This window comes from Alosa pseudoharengus, unplaced genomic scaffold, assembly GCF_046254945.1.
Source record: "Alosa pseudoharengus isolate Yale_2024_CS ecotype anadromous, Long Island Sound unplaced genomic scaffold, YU_APseudo_1.1 YU_APseudo_1.1_scf_16, whole genome shotgun sequence".
Lineage (NCBI taxonomy): Eukaryota > Metazoa > Chordata > Actinopteri > Clupeiformes > Clupeidae > Alosa > Alosa pseudoharengus.
Genome location: NW_027468630.1, coordinates 14339478 through 14359243, shown reverse-complemented (window position 1 = coordinate 14359243; position 19766 = coordinate 14339478). Strand labels below are relative to the sequence as shown.

General features: G+C 43.2%; 1 protein-coding gene across 5 annotated transcripts; it reads left to right on the top strand.

Moving 5' to 3' along the window:
* Positions 1–5949: 5949 nt before the first annotated feature.
* Positions 5950–14930, top strand: LOC143125576 (uncharacterized). Of its 5 annotated transcripts, none has more exons than XM_076287179.1 (8): positions 5950–6156; positions 8796–9131; positions 9321–9575; positions 9953–10027; positions 10202–10303; positions 11032–11103; positions 11252–11335; positions 11733–14930. In XM_076287179.1, the coding sequence occupies exons 1-8, from the start codon at positions 6108–6110 to the stop codon at positions 11930–11932; spliced, it is 1173 nt and encodes a 390-aa protein (XP_076143294.1). In that variant the 5' UTR covers positions 5950–6107; the 3' UTR covers positions 11933–14930. The 5 variants fall into 5 exon arrangements, 2 of the variants coding, with proteins under 2 accessions (XP_076143294.1, XP_076143293.1); XM_076287178.1 differs by having other exon boundaries at positions 8793–9131; XR_012987280.1 differs by having other exon boundaries at positions 8793–9131; positions 11032–11335; positions 11733–11748.
* The last annotated feature ends 4836 nt before the right edge of the window (positions 14931–19766 follow it).

Here is a 19766-nt window from a genome sequence, read left to right as displayed (position 1 = left end):
CCACTACTCCTCATCATTTAACACGCGTCAAGACTAGGATCCACTCAGCCACAAGTAGTAGACAAAATTGGAAAAACTTAAACGCTACTACAGTACTATACGGCTCGCGTGCGGCCGCGCCAATCAGCGAACAGTTGAGTGATGACGCGGAACTTGCCTGCCAAGTTGCTTGTAGTCCAGCGAAGCTTGTAGTTCAACAGCATAGCAACAATGGCGACGGAGGAAGAGACACTAGAAGCTATCCGCGAAGTTGTCTCAACTCTCGAGGGCATCACGCAATTAAAGCAGGAACAAGAGGCTTGTCTTGTCAATTTTATAAATGGCAAGGACGTCTTATAACTCTCCTTCCAACTGGCTTTGGGAAAAGTTTGATTTATCAGATGGTGATAGCTAAACCTAAACGCACAAGTGTACTACATGCATCACTACTTATCATGTTTTCAAATAAATGTTTGCTGCTCGTTATTCTCCCCCCTACTCTCAAATTACCTTAACAAAATCAATGCGGCATAGGCCTACTTAAGGAATGGAATGTTAGCTACTAGCTACCCTACCGAGCGGGGCTCAAGGCGAGGCGGTGTGTCTTGACGTGAGCTAGCCGGTTACTGAGCGGAGCTCAAGGCAAGGCTGCTGTGATTGTGCTTGACTGGGACTAGCGGTTACCAAGCTGGGCTCAAGGTAAACCGCTCCGTGTTTGTGTTTGACAGAGGCTAGCCTGTGGCCGAGCTGGGCTCCAGGCGAGGCTACCGTGCTTGTGGACAGTAACGTTAGCCAGTCACCGAGCGTGGCTGCGTTGTTTTATGCCAAACTGAGCAAGCTCCAGGTTAAATAACACGTAGGTCGTCAGTACAATCCAACTTATCCGAGAGTGTAGTCTGAACAAGCTATGGAGAACGAAGTAAGCTCCGACGAAGTCACCGGGCTGCGTAGAACAACAATCTTCTGATAAGCGGCGAGAAGAGACAAGAGGGAAAACTGACGTGTGACAAGAGCTGATATAATCTCGGTGACGTGACGCTTTTGGTATACAACTCTCGGTCTGTGGCTGGCGCAAATTAGAGATATATCCACTACGAAGAGACTGCCCTGGCGGTCAGGTAGCCTGCATACTAGCCAGCGGTCTGTTTACTACTGAGAGCAGAAGTGGGAAGCGTAAGAGCCTGAAGCGGAAGTGGGAAGCGTAAAAGCCTGAACTCCGGCGCACAGCATACGTCATTACCAAACGTTGCTGATTGGTTAAGGGAACTCCAATGATTTTAAACCTCAAAATAAGCATCCGCCCATTACGGAGACAGATTATTATTACTTTGTTCCAGACTGTATGACGAAGAGAAACGTAGTCACAGGCGGTAAGGACCAGGCTAGCCCTATAGGCCTATGTCTAATCATTGTTGCAGTCGAAGAAAACTGGAATGGTTAATTCGTCCTCCCTTTCAATCGTCCCGAGCGGTCGTTCTCTCTCCAAACTAACTTAATTCTCAGAATGTTGAGTTTAATGTCGACACGTCGAGATTAAAGTCGACATGATATTTCAACTTTATTCTCAAAATGTTGAGTTTAATGTCGACATGGCGACTTTAAAGTCGATACATTGAGATTAAAGTCGACATTACATTTCAACTTTATTCTCGAAATGTCGAGTTTAATGTCAACATGGCGAGTTTAATCTCGTCATGGCAAAAATATTTTTTCCTTCATGTGTGGCCCTAATACTCCGTCGTACAGAGGAAACTGCTCCCCGAGCGAGGAAAAATATGCTGCGAGCGAGGAGGAATCTGAACAGCGCTCACTCGAAAATCACTCAGCTCTCTCGAAGTTGATGTCTGCTCGCGCGTAGTGAATTTCTGCTCTACTTGGTCATCTTGATTAACGGCTGGCGTCGAGGCAGCAGACGATGTCACTAGCTGAGTGGAGGAAACTCCGAAATTTGATGTCTCGGCTGTGATCCTACACACCACATTCTTTCTGAAAATGCAAACACACACAGTCAGGCCCCACAGAGTGGAGGGACACACACACACACAGGGCCCACGGAGTGGACCCACACACACACACACACTCAGGCCCCCTAGAGAGGACACACACACACTCAGGGCCCACAGAATGGACACACACACACACACTCAAGGCCCACAGAATGGATACACACACACACACACACACTCAAGGCCCACACAGTGGACACACACACACACACAATACACACACACACGGTTACTTTTTCTAATTGATATCTGCTTGATGATTGTTCATTGACTTAAGTTTGTAATAATAAATAATGAATACTTGATACTACAGCTTTAAGAAGTGCTTTGTTGTTTTTGTTGGGGGACCTGAGTGTTTATGTCTGTATTTGAAGAGCTTTTTCTGGTTTGTCTCTCTGGCATACACATAATCTTCACTACACAGGTCACACACACACACACACACACACACACAGACAGACACACAAACGCACACACACAGACACACACACACACACACACACAAACGCACACACGCACATAACCTTGATGGGATACAACGGGGCTCCATACCTAAGTTTTATTTAAGGATATTTTGGGGCAAGTCCTCTAAAAATAATTTTGGTGCAGTTTTGACATTCATGTATGTCATATCAAACTCATTCATGTATGTTCTATCAAACTCATTTAGATGCTACACAGACTGACAAAACAGACAATGGGGTCTGGGGTCTGTTTTGGACACCTCGGGTACCCCCTTAGTGCTAAATGCATGCATTGGGTAGCCTACCCCCTTAGTGCTAAATGCATGCTTTGTGTAGCCTACCCCCTTTAGCACTAAATGCTATATTGGTTTTAGATGCTTTGGGTAGCCTACCCCCTTAGCACTAAATGCTATATTGGTTTTAGATGCTTTGGGTAGCCTACCCTCTTAGTGCTAAATGCATGCTTTGTGTAGCCTACCCCCTTAGCGCTAAATGCTATATTGGTTTTGGATGCTTTGGGTATATATAAGTATAAGTATATATACTCTTTTGATCCCGTGAGGGAAATTTGGTCCCAATCCATGAATTAGTGAAACACACACAGCACACAGTGTACACACAGTGAGGTGAAGCACACACTAATCCCGGTGCAGTGAGCTGCCTGCATCAACAGCGGTGCTCAGGGAGCAGTGAGGTTAGGTGCCTTGCTCAAGGGCACTTCAGCCATGCATACTGGTCGGGGTTTGAACCGACAACCCTCCGGTTACAGGTCCGAAGTGCTAACCAGTAGGCCACGGCTGCCCTAGGGGGTAGCCTACCCCCTTAGCGCTACATGTGTAACGGATGCCAGCTAGCTTAGCTGTGCTTGTGGAACGTTGGTAAACCTCACTCCCCGACGCCTCGAGAGTGCTGCTGGCATGCGAGCTAGTAGCCTGGGCTTTTAGCTCAACTGCCACCACGCTCGCCTCCCGATCTGAGGTGGTGCTGTTCGCGGGTTCAAGTCTGGGTGTGTGCAGGGCTGAATCGCGCAGGTTCAACACAACACAACGGTTACACATGGATGCTTTGGGTAGCCTACCCCCTTAGCGCTAAATGCTATATTGGTTTTAGAGGCTTTGGGTAGCCTACCCCCTTAGCGCTAAATGCTATATTGGTTTTAGAGGCTTTGGGTAGCCTACCCCCTTAGTGCTAAATGGATGCTTTGGGTAGCCTACCCCCTTAGTGCTAAATGCATGCTTTGGGTAGCCTATACCCGCTGAGTGCTAAATGCATACCCAGGACATTGACAAATGCTGAAAAAGGTCATTCCTACATTGTGTGGATAAATTTAGGGCTGTATTTTGGGTCACCAGCGCATGGCGTAATACTCGTTATTCACCCGCGGAAAGTTGAATTCGGTATTTTGCACGTTTATTTTTTAAGCATTGCGCCCAGGGGTGTGGCAATTAACAACCTAGGGAGGGGACTCGCGCATTGTCTAAAAATCGCTATCATACACGACCTAAACCTGATCAGAAGTCAATGGCGAGTTGTTCATATGCTATTTTAATAGCGCATGTCAACAGTCATATTGACAGGTGCACGCACCATCCTTCTATCATTCATGAACGCACACCAGCGCATGTCCATGCAAAGCATTAAATTGCACGATTACAATGGGAAACATAATTAGAATAAAGATATTACGAAATACTGTACATCTCATGATGAGTAGTTATTCACCATCATTTGCAAATTGGTAATGACGGTTAAAAGTGATTAGGGGAGAGGCGAGAGACACGTATGGAGCACAGCTGAAGACGCACTGTCACGAGATATAAGCAATTCCTCTGCAGGATAAATGTTGTTTTATTCAGTCATTTGAGCAACATTAGGGTAAGTGTTGCTTTTTCCAGCCTATGTTTTCGATGATAACCCATTGTCAGTCAATAGTGAAAGTAACTGCATATAACTGTCTTGTCGTTGACTGACTCCTTGGTGAAGTTAGTTTCACTTTGCCAATGAGTTCAAATAATAGACGAGTGCAAATGCGTAAAGGCTATGCTAGGTTTTAGTAAAGCATGGTTTAAGAATGACTATTCCATACGGTCTCGCAAGCAGCCTCCTTCAAATGCGCCGTTGAATGCCAAAATACCGATGCATTTATTTGACATATCGCGCGTTGCGCCGTTAAAGGGAATGACAGATGTCATTCTCATTGGTTTAAAATGATGTCACGCCCCAAACATACCCATATGACTGATTAAAAGACCTAGGAACACCTTGTTACGCCATGCGCTCCACTTTTGAGAACGAAACCCCTCCCAATGTGAACTGGACATCCTACTAAATTTGAATAGACTTTTGACGAGTGACGATGCACTTTAGAATGTCATGATAGGGCCTTTAGTCTAATATTCTCTCAATTGCTCACACAAAATGCAAAATGCCTTAAATCTCACACATCTCTAGAGCAAACATCCGCTTCACATTATAAACATGTTTGTCATAATATGACATTTTAGATACATCATGTACACACTGTTGTTCAAAACCTAAAGCTGTTCTGTCTTTAATGGGATTCTATGTATATTTCCATACAAGAGTGAAAGTCATCTACAGAGAGAAGTTGACATACACAGTAAACATGTACACAATACTGAAAACAAAAATAGTGATTTTCTCCCAAATAATTTGCTGTTGTGAATACAGTATTTTACAGCCAACAAGAAAAAAAGGAAGCAAAATACAATGACCACCAGATGTATGTGACCAAAGACAGAAATTACTGTCTGTGTGTGTGTGTTTTTTTGTGTGTGTGTGTGTGCATGAGTGTGTGTGTGTGTGTGAAAGCGTGTGTGTGAGGAGTGTGTGTGTGTGAGTGTGTGTGCGTGTGTGTGTATGTGAGGTGTGAGTGTGTGTGTGAGAGAGGTGTATGTGTGTTTGTGGGTTTGTGTGTGTGTGAACTAAACCTGGTTGCAGATAGACACAATCATGATAATTAGCTTTCAATGCTAAAACACAGAATCACAAAAAATGAAAAGAGTCTGAAAACATGCAGACATTGTATCCAGACCAGCCGTGTTGTATCCAGAGCAGCCCAGCAAGGGGGGGGGGGGGGGGGCAGGGGGGCAAATCCAGGGATTACGGGACGCAGAACAAAATGTGGTTATGAATGACAGCAACCTTAAAATAGGCACATGGTCGAGACTCAGGAGTGAGAATACCAAGATCTCACGTTCACAGAGCTGGAGAATAGCGAGAACTTAGATCTCACGTTCACACAGGTGGAGGAAGACGGCAGGAGAACTCAACAAGAAACACAAGTATACCAGTATAAAATACAGTATATACTTTCAATTTTGTGTGTGTGTGTGTGTGTGTGTGTGTGTGTGTGGGGGGGGTGTCTGTGTGTCTGTTTCCACAGATGTGTGTGTGTTTCTATGTATGTTCCTCTTTCTCATCTCTATAAAAAGAACAACTTCACCAACTCGACACATTTCCCATTCAGACTGCATACACCTGCCTGTCTAAGTGTCATCATCACACACACTCACTCACACACACACATCCGAGTCTCAGGGGCTCAGCAGGTTGTGTGTCTGAGAGAGTGTGTGTTCATCTGCACATGTGTGTGTGAGGGAACTAGACTCATCAAGACACTGTGTTCCAGACCAGGATGAAAACTGTGTTGGGACTTCTAGTGCTGCTGGCTGCATCTACTCATGGTAAGGGTGTTTGTGCGTGTGTGTGTGCGCATGTGTGTGTGTGTGTGTGTGTGTGTGTGCGTGCGTGCGTGGGTGTTTGTGCAGAACAAGTGTGTGTGCATTTGAAAATCACCAAAGAATAATCAATTCAGCAATAAAAGGTTATGGGTTTTAGAAGCCACACAGACAGATATGAACACGTTTTACCTCGATGGTTTTACCATGTAGGAATGGATATGTTGAGATTTTATCATATTTTTACCATGTAGGAATGGATATGTTGAGATTTTATCATATTTTTACCTGGTAGGAATGGATATGTTGAGAATTTATCATATTTTTACATATGAAGACATGTTATACATAATTATTCACTTTTCAGAACAAAGTGGTTAAGTTGTGTGTTAGAGCCTTTAGGCAGCGCTGCATGGAAGACACTAGGGGAAGGCTAGGGTTAGGGTTAGGTGCCTTGAAGTTGACGGTCGCAGCGCTGCCTTGAAGTCGACGGTGGGGGCTTAAAACACCATCGAGCTGTGGTAGATCTCTATTTGTAGAAATGATTTATTTTAAGAAATGCACTTACTTACTGATATTTTATTTATTTGGCAATGATAGATACATAAATAGATGAAAATACATAGATTAATAAATAATAAATCATCAGCTCTCTCTCACTCACTTACACACTCACATTCATACACACATCAACATAACATATTCACTCTTCAGCCAGGACATAAAACGACCATCATTGCCGTCGTCCATGGTACACAGGGGGTACTGGTCGTCATGGTACACAGGGGGCAATGATCGTCATGGTACACAGGGGGTACTGGTCATCATGGTACACAGGGGGCAATGATCGTCATGGTACACGGGGTACTGGTCGTCATGGTACACAGGGGGCAGTGGCCGTCATGCTACACAGGGGGCACTGGTCGTCATGGTAATACTATTTTACCGTTATCTTCTGCCTTGGCTGTTTTTTTGCCCCCTCCAGCTGACTGCCTTTTCCCTTCTGACCTGCAAGAAATGCAAATTTAAAATGTGAATTTTTAGATAGATATTAATAGTCACTGAAACTCCATGTCGGTGCTGGAGCCCTCCTTTGGATGAGGAGGTGGATGCGGAAAGGTTGGAGGAGGAGGCAGGAGCTGAGGGGCCCCACCTGGCTTAGGAGGAGACGGCGAGCAGAGCAGTGGTGGTATCTGGTGGGGCTGAGAGCAGGAGCCACGGTGGGTGTGGTGGGCGGATGGTGGGTGAGTGGTCCCTGGGCCAATGTTGTTGGCTCACTGCCTTCGCTGTTAGGCCCTCTGCTCCTTTGCCTCAGACTGCTGTTCCTTCTCTCATAGCAGTCTCTCGTACTCTCTCTAGTGGTCAAAGTAGCGCATCGCTGTCTCTAGTGGTCAAAGTAGCGCATCGCTGTCTCTAGTGGTCAAAGTAGCGCATCGCTGTCTCTAGTGGTCAAAGTAGCGCATCGCTGTCTCTAGTGGTCAAAGTAGCGCATCGCTGTCTCTAGTGGTCAAAGTAGCGCATCACTGTCTCTAGTGGTTAAAGTAGCGCATCGCTGTCTCCAGTGTTGCACAGGTGGATCTCTGGTCGATGTTCTCTGGGGTCCTCATGCTTAATACAGATGTGTGGGGGCATACGCCAGCAGCCAGGCCTTGGTGAGCTGGAACGCATGGTCTGCACAGTACAGGCAGTACTCCACTAAAGCGTCCTCACCCTTCACAGTGCAGGCAGTACTCCACTAAAGCATCCTCATTCTTCACAGTGCAGGCAGTACTCCACTAAAGCATCCTCATCCTTCACAGTGCAGGCAGTACTTCACTAAAGCATCCTCATTCTTCACAGTGCAGGCAGTACTCCACTAAAGCGTCCTCATCCTTCACTGAGAGGTTTTGGTTTGAGCATGTACAGCAGCCAAGAGACACCCGGCCACTCACTCACTCGGCCCTTGAAGGGACACTGAAGACCCAACATGCACTGACATGCTGGAGCCACCTCCTCCAATTTCATTGCACCATGCGCTCATCTCTCATCTCGCTTTTTGTGCCATTTTCTATAGTTATGACCAGAAAAGGAAAAGAAAACTAACCTTGCAATACAAACACTTTAGATAATTTATTATTATTATTATTATTGTTATTGTTATTATTATTATTATTGTGGTTATTATTATTATTATTATTATTATTATTATTAATATTATTGCGATTATTATTATTATTATCATTATTATTATTATAACTGTTGTTTATGATTCGTATTGCTGCGTGAACAGCACATGAGACATGTGGTGGGGAATTCAGAGCCCAGTAACTGTACATATGAAGCCAAATTCAGACTACATTTCATGTGTTATACTTCACTTCGTAATCGGCGCATTAGCTTTGACCAGTGGCCAGTGAAAGACCATTAAAAACGGGCAAAAAACTAAAGAGTTGAACATTAAACCGACTCGTTCTTGTTGCAAAATCCAAATTCCACCAATTACTTCATGCTGCTTTGTCATCTTACGTATGCAATCAAATCAGAGAAAAAACTTCCAAGGGCGTAACCTGTAGTGAGAGTAAGCTGAAATAGGTCATTTAAACTCTTACCAAATCATTTCAGTTGTGTCCTGAACCTTCCTCCATGAATCTCCTCTCTTAAAGCAGGTCTGGACTCCATGTGTAATGCTACTCAGAATGCTACATGTTATGGGGCTCTGGGAGGACCTGTGTACCTGCAGCTGATGAAGAACACCACAGGACGTGAACTGACCCTCCGTAATGGCAGTGACATTATTTTTAGATTCAGAAGATCCAAGCCAGTGTTCTATAATGAGTTCAACACCACATCAGTCCTCCAGAGGTGGCAGTTTGTTCCTGATAACGGGACCATGATTATCAACCCTGCAGAGAGGAGAGATGCAGGAACATACAGAATGGAGATCATTGAGAGGTTCTCAGGGAGAGGAGTGGGAAATCACACAGTACAGCTGACCATAGAAGGTAAATCACTTCATCTCTCCTCTGATGTGATAACAGCATCATGTAAATCAGTGTGACGAAATCAGTGTGACAGTAGATCATTGAAGTTAATTTGGGGCCTAGGCTATTCTAAAGTAATTATACTACTTTTAAGCTCTTGATTATTCTAAGGTCATTAAAAGCATTTGCATAATTCCTCCTCCCCTCCAGCCCCTGTGTCTGATGTGGACCTGTCAATCAGCTGTTCAGACAATGGGGAGAGGACTGTGATGTGCTCCTCCAATGGGAACAGTCCTCAGTACAGCTGGTCTCTGGATGGGAGGCCTCTGGGTGAAGCTGATGCTGATCTCAGTTCAGATAACCAGACTCTCCGGCTGAGGGGGGATGTGACTGGACAACTCACCTGCAGCGTCAGGAACCACATCAGCAGCACACACACCACCAGACTGATGGAGCTCTGCTCTGGTCAGTGACTTCACACCTGAGTGATTTACAGTAATCATGATTACCTCTGTAATCTGTAATACAGACATCAGGCAGGTCAATAATGATTCTGCTCTGGGGCACTCATATAAATGCCATGATGTCTACAACTCTGATTGGTAATTCGAGAATGAAATACTAACAAAACTATTATGCTTGAAATATTGATCAGAGGAGGTTAAATCAAAACCTTTAGCATCATACATGATGCATTGTTTATTTGATCATCTGTCGTTCACTGTCGTGTTCATGTAATACCATCTATTAAGCACATGCAGCATGTTTGTAAGATGTTTGCGTCCTCTGCTGGAGGTAGCGTTTCAGTCACATATGGTGCTACAGGTGCTGTTTCCTTTCAGATGCCTCCACCACTGTGTCTGTCACACCAGCTAACCACACCCTCCCCTCTGACCACACAGAGCGTCCAGTCTCAGGTAAGATGGTCATCTCACTGTGCTGCTATTACCGTCATTGTTTTCTTCGTTTTCTTAATGGGCGCTCCATGTTCTTAATAATGTGTGTGTGTGTGTGGGGGGTGTGTGTGTGTGTTTGTATGTGTGCGCCCAAATGTGTGTGTTTGTGTGTGTGCCTTCTCTCATACACTGCAGTGATTTATGTGTCGTCCTTCCTGGTGTTCATCCTGGTGTGTCTGTGTGTTGCTGTGTGGATGTTCTACGTCTGGAGGAAAAGGAGAAATACACACACACCAGGTCAAAAAGCCTTACACACACACACACACAGTTGTCTTTCCCATCGTGGCTTAACTCCACATGTTAACCTCAAACTAGCTACCATATGGCACGAAACCAGAATTTCATGGATTTTTTTTTTAAATGAGCGATAGATTCACTCCAATACTACAATAACAGAGTTGAGGAATAATTAATCTACTGTTGGTGTATCCTAAACAGAGTTGAAAATAATTGATCTACTGTTGGTGTATCCTAAACATTTTGTGCAACTTAATGAGAGAAAAAGCAGTACATGCCGAAAGAGGAAGTGACATCATCTCTCGGTGCTGGCGTCAAACTCCATTTTAACAGAATTAACAAAAACATTGATACGGATAAAAATTATATATTTTTTTAATACTGAAATTTCACATAAAACATAAAATATACATTCTGTACAACTGATTTTATAAAAGTTAATGGATTAATCCCAAAAGAAAATACATTGTTAGATAGTAACATCATGTTTATTCAAGTTGAATGCATGATTCAGTAGTCAGAGACAGTCAATAATATGGGGTAATATAGGTAAATGAGTCATTTTAATATTTTATGAATAAATTGGGTCTAAAATATATAATTGCCATAATTGCATTATTGTTCAAAACTGACTCAATAAAGATGTTTGTTGTTTTAAAATAACAAGATGTTTACAGTATCTCGAAGAGGAGCCATGTGTGTGTCTTTGTGTGTATTTGTGACTGCAGTAAAGAAAGGCCCTGATGATGTGGTGTATGTCCAGTTGACTACAAATGGCAGAAGAAGATCAGACATGCGAGGTAATATAACAACACACACACACCAAACACACACACACACACACACACACACACATTCTCTCTCACACACACACACACACACACACACACATATACAGGCACACACACTTTCCTTGTTGTGTGTTGTCCGCATGCGTCTTTTCATCAGGTGTGGAAGCCCAGGAGGTGGTGTATTCTGATGTTGCCACAGCGAACAGGAGGAGCAGATGCAAGAGCAGGAAGCCTCCAGCAGGTGAGCTTATCAAGGAGGAGCATCTAACACACACACACACACAAACACACACACACACACACATATACACACACACACATATACACACACACATATACACAGAAAGTGAGCTTGTTTAAAAGTTTAATGTGGTGATGTAACCCCCCTCCTCTCTCTCAACCCTGTCTTTCTCCCTCTCTCTCTCCATCCCTCCCCCTTTATGCATCTCTCTCTCTCTCATTCCTCTATCTCCTCCCTCCCTCACTCTCTTTCTCTCTCTCCCCCTCTCTCCATCCCTCTCTATCTCCCTTTCTCTTTCTCTCCCCCTCTCTCTATCTCTCTCTTTCTCTCTCTATCTCCTTCTCTCCATCCCTCTCTCTCCCCCTCTCTTCCTCCCTCTCTCTCTATCTTTCTCCAGAGGCGTATGAGTTGGAGTATGCTGAGGTGTTGGCTTATAAGCGTCGAGCTCCAGTTGACACACACCACACACACACACCAGCAGAGTCGGTGGAGTACGGGGAAGTGCGAGTACACACACACACTACACCCAGCGCTGACACACACACACCTACTCAGCACGACAACAGTGTGTATGCTCACGTGCACCCAGGACAGTGAGGGCTGTGCCAGTGTGTGTGTGTGCGTGTGTGGGTGTGTGTGTGTGGGTGTGTTTGTATTGACAGTTTATGGGTCCAGTTAAATGCCTGACCATTACTGACATAGCTATGAAGAGACATATTTGACCTGGGATTTTATCTAGAGAAGATAACACCTATATTGAAGATATTGAGTTCAACACTCCGTCACTTGTCCCTCACACAGAGGTCAATCTATCCTGGCGGTCCCTCACACAGAGATCAATCTATCCTGGCGGTCCCTCACACAGTGGTCAATCTATCCTGGCGTCCCACACACAGAGGTCAACCAATCCTGGGGGTCCCTCACACAGGGGTCAACCTATCCTGGGGGTCCCTAATACATCTCAAACATTGGGCATGCCTCTGATGGCATGAAATCCCAGACACACTGAGGCCCCACAGAGTCTACACACTAGAGATGCGCGGTTCGCGGTTACAGCCGCGGACTCCGCGGTTAAACCGCGGATCGGGCGGATGACGTGAAGAAATATAATATTTTAATTAAATTCGGGCAGGTGGTGGTTGAACCAATCAAATGAAAAAAATATAGCCTATACATTGTTAAATTGTGTTACCTACATCCGAAAAAAACGAGCACACTTTGAAATAGTCACATTTTTATCAGGCAGTTTGGCCTAGTTGCTTCTATGCATGCTGCTTTGTTTATCTATCAGAGACGGTGTTGCGGAATTGGTGTATTCCGATGTTTCACTGAGCAACCCCTCACGCACGCACACACACACACACACACACACACACTATAGGTAACAAAGTTTAAATTAAGTAGCCTATCGTAGCCTAACAGCATGTTTTTCTCTCCAGTGTGCAATAAGAAAGTAGAATAGGCTACAGTGCAAGTTGACCGATGATTCATCTCCCATGTCGCGTCTCGTTGCAGAGCCTTGGTAGGCCACTAAGCAAATCTGCAACCTATGAGCCCAGCTGCCAGTATTGGAGGAGGCCTAAACATCTCGTAGATGAGACTGACTGGGTTATTTTGTTTCGATATTATATATAAAACACATAGTCATTTTAGCCTACCATTCAGGGAATAGGCATTTAAAAGGGAGACAGATTATGGTGTGATATGACTCAGAACTGACATCGGGCAATGGCAGTGCGAGATGTTCAGAATGTAAGAGCTAAAACTTCTACAAACTCAGTAACATCCACAGCGGAAAAAAGAAGGTAAGAAAAATAGTCGGAAAACTTAGATGTGTAAGGCAAGCAAGCAAGTTGTTACTAAAAATGTAAACATGCACGTTGCACTGCTGTGCGGTGGGTTACAGTGCGTAAAGTAGCCTATAATGTGAATGACTTATTTTAAAGGATTTCTTCCTTTTTGCAAAAAATAAAGTACAATAGGCATTAATTAGTAGGCTAAATAGCAGCATGTTGAAATGATGTGCTAAATTGCGTTTTTTATTACAAAGATACAATTGTAGGCTACAGGCTGCGTTTTATTTGGAGACTTTTGCGAGACAGAGACTGAGTTTGCTGCTGATATTCTGGGGATAGGCTACAACATAGCAAATGTAAGACTTTAGCCTTTTAATATATTTGCTGCATTGGATCAGTCTTTCTAGAACAGGCAAGAGCTTTCTAGCCTCACGTCAGCAGCACCGCATCACCCATATACATTAAAACAACCAGCGGGTGCGGATTTGAAAATTGGTCAAAAAAAATTTTGGTGCGGATGGATGGCGGATGGATAATAAGTTTTGCTATGCGGTTACGGTTGAAATAATAGCCCATCCGCGCATCTCTACTACACACACACACACACACACACACACACACTGAGGCCCCACAGAGTCTACACACACACACATACTGAGGCCCCACAGAGTCTACACACACACACACACACACACACACACACTGAGGCCCCACAGAGTCTACACACACACACACACACACACACACATCCTGAGGCCCCACAGAGTCTACACACACACACACACACACACATACTGAGGCCCCACAGAGCACAGAGTCTACACACACACACACACTGAGGCCCCACGGAGTCTACACACACACACACACAGGCCCCACGGAGAGCTGTGGGATAGTGAACGTGAACGACTCCTCACAGCCGACACACACATATGCTAAGTGAGTTAGCCCTCAGACTCATACATACACACACAGCAGCAGACCAGACCTCTAATGGTGACGGCTGTGTGAGGTTAACACCCCGAGGGTCACGTATCTGCTTACGAGTGTGAGCAGAACTCACACACACACAACATGAAACTATGGATACAACTGTAACTATAGATACAACTGTAACCATGGAGGCTCTGTGTTGATCAGGGAATGTTATGTTATGTAATGTTCATTTGTATCTAACACCATTGTTCATTAGAGTGATGACCATCACATGTGTATCTAAAACCACTGTTCATTAGAGTGATGACCATCACATGTGTGTCTAACACCACTGTTCATTAGAGTGATGACCATCACATGTGTATCTAACACCACTGTTCATTAGAGTGATGACCATCACATGTCTCCATTGTTCAATAGAGTGATGACCATCACATGTGTGTCTAACACCACAGTTCATTAGAGTGATGACCATCACATGTCTTAAAGTTAAAACGTTTATTTTCTATCTGTGGAATGTTATTTTGTCTCTTATTCACAAACGGTATTTTGTCCAATTAAAACTTGATTAGTGTGTGGGAAAATGTCCAGTAATTAGACTACACTTTATCCAACTGGCTACACTTTAAAGAAATGTAGACATTACAAGATGACTTTTGTCCGTGACCTCCCTGAGGGAGTCCGGAGTAATACGTTTTTACTTTATCATGACAGCTTTTTTATTTTCATTTGATGTAATCCATCAAGACTATCCTGTTTAGTCCTATAAATAACGATGAGACCTGTTGCTCTCATGCTCACTAGGATGCTTGTGTGTGTAACCTGTCTCCGGCGTTGTGAATAAAGTTTTATACTCTGCCGTATTGTCGCTTGCCTGTGCGTTATTTTTGCCTCTTTGTGGATTAATACTTATTTTTTACCACAGGTGACTGATTGTTGATTGTGATCAAGTTTATAAAAATAAATAATGAATACTTGATACTACAGCTTTGTTGGGGGATGTGTGTGTTATTTGTATTTGAATGGTGTGTCTCTCTGTGTCAGACATATGCATTATCTTCACTACACCGGTCACACACACACACACACACACACACACACACACACTCAGTTGTTTGATTAATGGTGCTGGTAGTGTGTCATAGCAAAAAGGATGTTTGGGTCCCACCCTCTTCTCCAGTCATGGTTGGGAGACTTCATTTACTTATCTCTTCTAAGTTCTTTGACTAGTTTTTTGAACATTTATTTTATCCAATGAGAAAACATGATGAATTGAATCCACATATCCTTGCACTATGCACAACTAAATCCACTAGCCTAAAGCCATGAGACTGAAAGCTAATTACGTTCACATTCTTCTTTCTATAAGTAATTATGCAGATCATAAAATACCATTAATTATTAACAAAATATATTCCAAAATATTTAAATTGAAACCTATGATATAAACCATCACTTTCTGTGTGTGTGTGTGTGTGTGTGGAGGATCGCCACTGATGTGAATGATCACACAATACGTTCACCATGGGGCGATAAGCTATTCATACATTAACCATGTGGCAGTACGACCTCCATATGGGGCAATAACATCTCCATACAGTGAAGTTCTTCCATTTTGTCTCATTCCCCAGAAATGTAAAAGAGCTCAACACAAAACATCACATCACATGTACAGTACATGTGTGTATGTGTGCATGAACTGAACCCAGTTGCAGACAGACGCAGTAACAACAAATAGTTCACTCCCGAACTCCCTGCACATGAGCTCCAGAATCAGACTCCCAGAAAAGACAAATAATCAAAACATGCAGACAAGCACACACACACACACACACACACACACACACAGTACAGGAGAAACATGCAGACAAGTCGTGCAGGATAAAATGCAGACACTGTATCCAGACGGCCTGTGTGGTGGTGTATAACATGCAGACACTGTATCCAGACAAGTCGTCCAGGGGGGAGGAAGCAGAACAGAAAAGTGGTTTCAGAAAACACCTAAAAATAGGAACCCAGTCAAAACTTGGGAGCGAGAATAGCAAGAACTTAGAGCTGACGCTCACACAGGTGGAGGAAGACGGCTGGAGAACTCAGCAAGGAGCACAAGGCAAGACACAATACAGTATATACCTTCAATTGTGTGTGTACAGTATGTGTGCGTGTGTTTGTGTGTATGTATGTGGGTGTGTGTGTGTGGATGTTGCCTTGACTTGTGTTTGTGTGTTTCTATTAAGGTTTGTCTTTCTCATCTCTATAAACAGGCCATCTGATCCCCTCATCTGGTTGTGTGTGTGAGAGAGTGTGTGTTCATCTGCACGTGTGTGTGAGGGAACTGGACTCATCAAGACACTGTTCCAGACCAGGATGAAAACTGTGTTGGGACTTCTAGTGCTGCTGGCTGCATCTACTCATGGTAAGGGTGTGTGTGTGTTTGTGTGTGTGTGCATTTGAAAATCAGAGAATCATCAGATCAGCCATAGGCCGGGGCTGAGATGTCACAGATGGATTTGAAGAAGTGATGTCATGTGTGTTGAGGTTTTACATTATGTGTGAAACATGTTGTATCATGATTTTTATTATATGTAAACTTTTTATACTTAATTATTCACATTTGAGACCTGAGTGAATTAGGCATTTCCAAATGATCTTGTGTGGTACTATTTGCAGAAGTTGCTTGTTGAAGTTGTAGTTGTGAGAAGTTGTGGAAGAGGAATGCACTTGTTAGGCCTACTGTGTTTAAAATCTTGATGATGATTTGGTAAATGTAAGTGATTTAAAAAGCTGTCATTGTGTGTATTCTGGGTAGAGCTGCACTATCAGGGTCATTGTGTGTATTCTGGGTAGATCTGTACTATCAGGGTCATGCTTTACTGGATCCCTGTAGATTTGTACCATTAGCATGAGAGATGTTGTTCCAGCTGAAGTGTTGCATTAGCATCTGTGCTACTACTCACTAGCATCTGTGCTACTCAGGGACGGATCATGGCTTGTGCCAAGTGTGCACGTGCACAGGGGCCCTGAGCCAATGGGTGCCCTCGGATTTAAAAAAAAAAAAGAAATTGCCATTAATGTAGGCTAGAATCTAGATTATGCCCGGTGCGTCTGTCTGTTAATTTGCGGCACAACTGAATGATGTTATGGAACCGCGGACCGAAAAGAAAAATAAACTAAATGTTTTCCTGATCAATAAATACTTTTTAATTCATAAAATGTAGAGGCATAACATTAGGTGGAAGTGGTAGGCTATGAGTGCACATTCAATGCGTGTTTGCGAAAGTGAAACTAACAAACTGAACCACTCGTACAGTAGGTGAATGAAGTGGATTCCTGCAATGTTCATGAAAACAGCATAGCGATTGGATAGCCTAATAATTCATGACTTGTTGTAGGCCTAACAGTAGCTTATATCGTAGCAAATAGCCTACACTGTAAAAAATTTACCGTAAAATTCACAGTAACTTACTGGCAACAATTGGCCAGTAAGTTACTGTGAATACGTTTTACAGTAAAGGTACTGTACTTCTATTTACAGTAGTTTATGTATTTACTGTAAATGGAAGTACAGTGCGTTTACTGTAAAACATATTCACAGTAAAGGTACTGTACTTTTTTAGCTGTGTTTTTTAGCTATTAATTATCATTAATAGAATCACCCATATTCTAAAATATTACAATTAACTGCAGACAACAAGAACATTGTTATTTAAACAGTTATTTAAAAAAACAGAAAAACAGTTATTTAAAAAAACAGTTATTTATTTAAGACATTTGGTGAACAGCAACATGACAAAACAGGTACAACATATAAGTTAGGGATAATGGACGACACGCCATTAGACTATCCAAAATGAACATGATGGAACAATAATGTGAATTGATACAATATGGTCAAAAAAATAACCAACCTTATTTGCACGTTCTAAAGAGCAATGATTAACACAATGGCAATATTGAAATTGAACAATAATGAACATGTGCATGAACATTTAAAACAGAAATGAAAAGAAACTTCTTACAAATCTCATTCCCCTGCCACTTGATATAAAGGTCTATGGCCTCCTGACCTTGGAGACCCAGAATCCCAGTTGTCCTGAAAATTAAATAAGAAAAAACATTAACAATTACATGGATTACAATTACTTTATATTGCACCACATGTGATGAAGGTCTAAGATGGTGATGTCGGAGTTCTGTCAAGGTACTTATGCTATTATTATTATTATTATTATTATTATTATTATTATTATTATTATCAAATTATGATTAATTATAGTATACCCATATATACCTATATTATTAATTATATTATTATTATTAAAGCTATTATCAGAACCTCACCTGCATCTAGTCAGTTAGCAAATAGAACTCAGTGAGGTCCCTGATGAAGGAGATTACATGTAGTCGTCTTGCTCATCTGCTCCTTGGCAGTGCACTTGGAGTCAGGATTAATCCTGACTAAAAACCTATGAACATGAGTATAGGAGTTAGGGGGTGGGGCAATATGTACATGTTAATGAGTAACTGTAAGAGCAATGAGCGATGTAGAATCATACATGAAGACCAGCTGACATTTCACATCACAACAGGAGTTAGACAAGGCTGTTTACTTTCTCCATTACTATTCCTCTTAGTGGTCGACTGGATCATGCGGCAAGCCACTGACAACAGGTGCCCAATGGACCCTGTTTACACAACTGGACAACCTAGACTTTGCAGATGATCTCACATTACTGTCCCAAAACCACCAAAAATGCAAGAGAAATTGAGAGAGGTAGAACAGAAGGCAGCTGAGACAGGTCTCTACATTAGCACACAAAAGACCAAAGTGCTCAAGGCCAATGCAAAGATGCTAGCCAGCTTGATGGTTAGCCACCAACCACTAGAGGAAGTGAGCTCCTTCATTTACCTGGGAAGTGAGGTAGCGAGTGATGGCGGATCAGAAGGGGATGTAAAGAGGAGAATAGGGAAGGCAAGAGCTGCATTTGGCATGGTGGGGCCATATGGAGAGCATGTAACATCACACTCAAGACTAAGGGTGCGTTCCTAAATTCAATCTGACACTCTGAAAATAAAATAACGCTCTGAAGTTTGAAAAAGATGAGCGTTCTAACTCCCTGTGAATTTATTTAGGATTACAGACAGTATGGTTTACAACAGGCCTATTCAATTAGCGGCCCGCGGGCCGCATGCGGCCCAGACGCAGCCTCCGAGTGGCCCAGCCGATGGTCCAGACAGAAAAGCAAAACACCGTTCACAATCAGAGGCTTCGCTACGCACTGAAAATCCTACGGACAGGCGAGGGCCCTTTCCGAAGCTAGTTACTTCGATCTAGCCCTACTCACTTCCACTGGATTCATGTATTCTGGCTATGGGCAAACGCGAGGGGAAATGAATAAGGGAGGGCCAAGTAGCTAGTTTGGGAAAGCCCCAAAGCTCTGCGCGTCGCCTGGCAACGACCCATAATGCTGCGCATAGTTCAGAGCAGAGCCTGAGTTGGTGTTTGCAGTTTGCGCCTAAAATAAAATGTCTCTTTTAACCCCAGAACCTAAAATTACATGAAAACCGTCGATTCAACCCAACATTATTTTACCATCCGCTGCAAACTTAAAGCCAATGTGTTTGATTTGCAATGAGTGCATTAGGCTACTGTTCAAATGCAAATGTTAGGCCTCTTGTAGGCTCTGTTTTTATGCACT